The sequence below is a fragment of the Brassica napus genome, unplaced genomic scaffold (genome assembly GCF_020379485.1).
Source record: "Brassica napus cultivar Da-Ae unplaced genomic scaffold, Da-Ae ScsIHWf_1403;HRSCAF=1985, whole genome shotgun sequence".
NCBI classification, from domain to species: domain Eukaryota; kingdom Viridiplantae; phylum Streptophyta; class Magnoliopsida; order Brassicales; family Brassicaceae; genus Brassica; species Brassica napus.
This window is the reverse complement of record NW_026014816.1, coordinates 40,596-45,568: the sequence shown is the minus strand read 5'-3', so window position 1 is coordinate 45,568 and position 4,973 is coordinate 40,596. Positions and strand designations below refer to the sequence as shown.

The window sequence follows — 4,973 nt, the reverse complement described above, 5'->3', positions numbered from 1 at the left end:
CAGTGCTCCCGTTACAACCCATCCATATACCAAGCCCTTGAGTTCCATTCAGATACATGAGAACTCTTTCTACCATGCGCCAGTGATACTCTCTTGGAGCTTGCATATGCTGACTCACTTGGTTCACAGCAAAACAGATGTCTGGCCTAGTGATGGTTAGATAGATCAGCTTCCCCACAAGCTTCCTGTATAGCTTTGGATCATGAAATGCCTTACTATCTTCTAGCTCCCCCTCACGTGGAGCTTTATACCCATCCTCCATGGGCATCTTGGCTGTCTTTCCTCCATACGCACCAGCATCCTTCAACAGATCCAAGACATACTTCCTTTGTGAGATGAACAACCCTTCTTCTGATCTGCACAGCTCAATTCCAAGGAAGTACTTCATTTCTCCTAAGTCTTTGATGTCAAACACAGATTTCAGAAACTCCTTGGTCTCCTTGATTCCCACCTTATCACTGTCTGTGATAACTATGTCATCCACATATACAAGAAGCACAACAATGCCTGCAGGTGTAGTAAGAGTGAAGAGAGTGTGATCAAGCTCTGATTTCCTGAAACCTCTTCCATTTAGTGTTGTGCTCAGCTTGTGATACCATGCCCTTGGTGATTGCTTTAACCCATAGATGGCCTTCTTCAATCTCAGCACATTCCCTGGTTTCACCATCCCTTCTAGGCCCGGAGGTGGTAGCATGTAAACTTCATCTTCTAACTCTCCTTGGAGAAATGCATTCTTCACATCCATTTGCCAAAGATCCCACCCAAGGTTAGTAGCCACTGATAGGACTATTCGAATGGTGTGGAGCTTTGCAACTGGAGCAAATGTATCAATGTAGTCTTCTCCATAGGTCTGAGTAAAACCTCTTGCCACCAGCCTTGTCTTGCACCTGTCTATCTTCCCATTGGGTAGATACTTAATAGTGAAGATCCACTTGCATGACACAGCTCTCTTCCCTTTAGGTAGTTCACTCTCATACCATGTATCATTCTTGATCATGGCATCTGCTTCATCATTGACTGAATCCCTCCATTCCTGAATCAACATAGCCTCTTCATAGCTTCTTGGAACATAACTCTCATCCAAGCTTACCATAAATGCACAGTGTTCTTCAGGGTACTCAGCAAATGAGCACATGGCTTGAGAAGGGTGTTCAACAGCTTGAGCATTATAGTATACTCGTGTGTTGATCCAACTTGAAGGATCCTTTCTCACCCGTGTACTTCTTCTCAATGGAGGAACTTCTACTTGTGGAGTCACTGCTTCAGTCTGTTCTTCTACTTGTGGAGTCACTGCTTCAGTCTGTTCTTCAGCTTCAGCTCTAGCCTCTCCTTGTCTCTGATCTTCTTCATTCTGACTTTCATTCAGTTCTTCCCTTGCTGATCCTTCTCCACTTTGGACAGGAGAATCAGTTCCTCTGTTTCCTAGCTCACCGGCCTCTTCTAAGCCTTGGTCCTCTAGTTCAGATACTGATTCACTTCCCCCCTCATGTGCAAAGTAGGATGGTTCTTCTGCTGCAGCTGGAGTAGGTTCTGGACGCCTACTCTGATCCTGGGACACTCCAATGCCGAGTCCCTCTAGAATGTTTCTCAAGCAAGCAGCTCTTTCTGATGGCTGGGATAGATCCTCCAAGTCTTCCCATGTCTGCTCATCATAGTATCCTTTGTCTTCCATGAATCTGACATCCCTTGACACTAGGACTCTCCTAGCTGTAGGATCATAGCATTTGTATCCCTTCTGTGAAGTGGAATACCCAATCATCATAGCCTTGGTGCTCTTTGCTTCTAGTTTGTTTCTCTGCTCGTCTGGAACCAGAACATAACACACGCATCCAAAAGTCCTCAGGTGATCCAAGACTGGCCTGCTCTTGTTAAGTACCTCAAATGGAGATTGATCTGCTAAGATCCTGGTTGGTATCCTGTTGATCAGATAGCACGCAGTCATCACAGCATCACTCCAATACCTCTTGGGAACCCCTTTGTGGAGCATCATGGACCGGGACACCTCCATGAGATGTCTGTTCTTCCTTTCAGCAACTCCATTCTGCTGTGGAGTGTATGGACAGCTAGTCTGGTGAAGAATCCCATGTTGAGCAAGGTGATCACGAAATGCATGCCCAGTATACTCCCCACCATTATCAGACCTGAAAATCTTAATCTTGGCATGATATTGGTTAGTCACATAGGCTTGAAAATTTTTAAATGCATCAAGGACCCTATCTTTAGTTTTAATCAATGTTAACCAGGTGTATTTGGATTTTTCATCAATGAATGTGACATAATACTTGTAATCATCCCTAGATAAGCAAGGTGCAGTCCAAACATCAGAGTGAATTAAATCAAAGCAGTTTGCATAAAGAGTAGATGATCTTTGAAAAACAGTCTTACAGTGTTTACCCAAAATACAAGCCTCACAATCATTATTTTTAAACATGACACATAGTAACATAATGCTTAAAGCCCTAACATGTGGATGGCCTAGCCTAGCATGCCACAGAGCATCAGTACTTAAGGAAGAAACAGAACTAAACGAGAAACAAGAACTAGAAATAGGTGCAAGGTCTTCAATCATGTAAAGATCCCCCTTGGTTGCTCCTTGCCCAATCAACTTACTGCTCTTAATATCCTGAAACTTAACATCATTAGGACTGAAAATAACATTGCATTGAAGATCAGTAGTGCATTTCTTAACTGATAAGAGATTAGAGGTAAAATCAGGCATGAAAAATGCTTTTGAATCCTTATTAAACAAGTTCAGTTTACCAATGCCTCTAATGGGAATCCTATCTCCATTTGCAATCATAACATGACCATGTGCAGGTTCTATGTCTTTTATCAGACTGTTATCACTAATCATGTGATGAGATGCACCAGACTCCTAGAGGGCTCGGATGAATGCCTCAAAGTCAGCCTTGGTGATCACCTCCTGAGAAGTTAGAGCTCTGCCTTCACTTTCACCCGCCTTGACATTTGGACTAGCCCCTGATGAGCCAGCACCACTTGCTTCAGCAGAAAGGTGAGCCTTAGCTTCTCTATCCTTGTTGAACTTGCTCGGCCTGAGGTGTGGATGTAGAATCCAGCACTGGTTCTTCTTATGCCCCTGCCGCTTGCAATGCTCACAGCTTCCCTCATACTTCTCATACTTCCTTCCATCTCCACGGTACGCTGCCTTGTTTGCTTGCGCCTCTTCCGCTTTATGAGCCGTTGACATTCCCTTCTTGCCTCCAAACAACCCAAGAGAGCCTTCCTCCTTCTGAAGTTGTGCGCATACCTCCTCCATGGATGGGAGAGCAGGTGATCTCAGGATATGTTTAATCACATCCTGGTAGCTTTCATCTAGAGTCATCAATAGCCCAAACACCTGATCTTGCTCTCTCCTCTCAATGAGCGATTCCTCATCAGTTGTGTTGGGTCTAAGACTCTCAAGTTCGGACCACAAAGCTCCAAACTTCCCCATGTGCTTGGTGAGATCTTCTCCATCTTGCCTCAAGACGCTGATGGTTTGCTTCAGATCAAACACACGACTTATGTTGGACTTGTTTCCATACCTCTTATGGAGCATGTCCCAAAGGCGCTTAGGAGTCTCAAAGTGCACGTAAGCTTCAAGGATGGGGAGCTCCAGAGAGGCATGGAGCACAGACAGCACCATCAAATTCTCTTGGACTCATCTCTTTGCTTCAGCTACCGCAAGAGTCTTCCCGTCGCCTTCTTCTTCATCTTCTTTGGCCACTGGCTCCGGGCCATCATCTGTGATGTGGTTCCACAGCCCTAGCCTTCCAATGGTTGTCCTCACCAACTGAGACCACATCAAGTAGTTCGAGCCTCCTTTCAGTGCAACCGGAACCGTTACCAGTTTGCTAAAGTTGGTCGTCTCCATCTCCTCTTCTTTATCACACAAGAACAAACTCGCAAATGTAAAGAAAGGAACAAGGATCTCTCAATACCAAAGCCAACCTGGCTCTGATACCATGAGATTTTAGAGAGTAGAGTAGGTATTGAGAGATTAAGAGAGATTTGTTAAGAGATTAAGAGAAGTTTAGGAGAGATTGTGAAAGAAATGGGGAGATTATGTATAATCCATGAGAGAGTGTTTACAATATATAGGAGTGTGATACTAGGGTTTATGGAGAGGCTAAGCATGTGAGGTCAAAGCTAAGGAAGCCTTTACTTTAAACCGGACCAATGAGCCTCTCCACACGCGTGGTCACTATTCTAAAAGTGAAGCTTATCCATCCAGCTTGTGCCAGCCTGTAGAGACGCTCCTCCTCTTCCCACCAACGGTCATATGCCTTCTTTGGTTGAGGTAAAACGTGATCTGGTCGAGTAACTTCTTCCTGCGGTAACACTTCTTTACCGCATGGTCGATACCGTCTGTACGGCCGTACGGCCATGGTACGGACCTGTACGGACGGTTCTCCCTAAGACCAATCCTTCTCCTCTACTCAACCTCTTCAACCCTGAACAACTCTCCTCATATTCCTCAGCTCATCTCAACAGCACATTCATTGGAGGCAACTTGGTGACTTGGAAGAGTAAGAAGCAGAAGGTAGTGTCTTGCTCAAGTGCAGAAGCTGAGTATAGAGCTATGCTGAAGCTCACCAATGAGTTAGTGTGGATCAAAGGCATCTTGAAGCACTTGGAGATTGATCAAGCCACGCCAATGACCATGCATTGTGACAACCAAGCCGCCATCCACATTGCCTCCAACTCGGTGTTCCATGAAAGAAACAAGCACATTGAAGTTGATTGTCACAAGGTGAGGCAGATGATCACCTTAGGAGTCATCTTGCCATGCTACACAAGGAGTGAAGATCAGTTGGCGGATGTGTTCACCAAGGCTGCAAGACAGAAGAAAATGGAGTCCATTCACATCAGGTTGGGCCTCATTGATCTTGGGAAGAGAAGGAGCTGATCCCCTTAGCTATGAGATCTTTACTCTTTTTCCCTCATCAAGGTTTTGTCCCAATGGGTTTTCC

General features: G+C 45.0%; 1 protein-coding gene across 1 annotated transcript; it reads right to left on the bottom strand.

Moving 5' to 3' along the window:
* Window positions 1-2,569: 2,569 nt before the first annotated feature.
* LOC125597238 lies at window positions 2,570-4,455 on the bottom strand. The gene is made up of 2 exons (XM_048772010.1): window positions 2,869-4,455; window positions 2,570-2,623 (listed from the first exon to the last, which is right to left on the bottom strand). The coding sequence occupies exon 1, from the start codon at window positions 3,644-3,646 to the stop codon at window positions 2,876-2,878; it is 771 nt and encodes a 256-aa protein (XP_048627967.1). The 5' UTR covers window positions 3,647-4,455; the 3' UTR covers window positions 2,570-2,623; window positions 2,869-2,875.
* Window positions 4,456-4,973: the final 518 nt, after the last annotated feature.

Bases quoted from the DNA above. Each gene is read 5' to 3' on its own strand.
- LOC125597238 (XM_048772010.1), bottom strand. From the start codon at position 3,646: ATGGTGCTGTCTGTGCTCCATGCCTCTCTGGAGCTCCCCATCCTTGAA.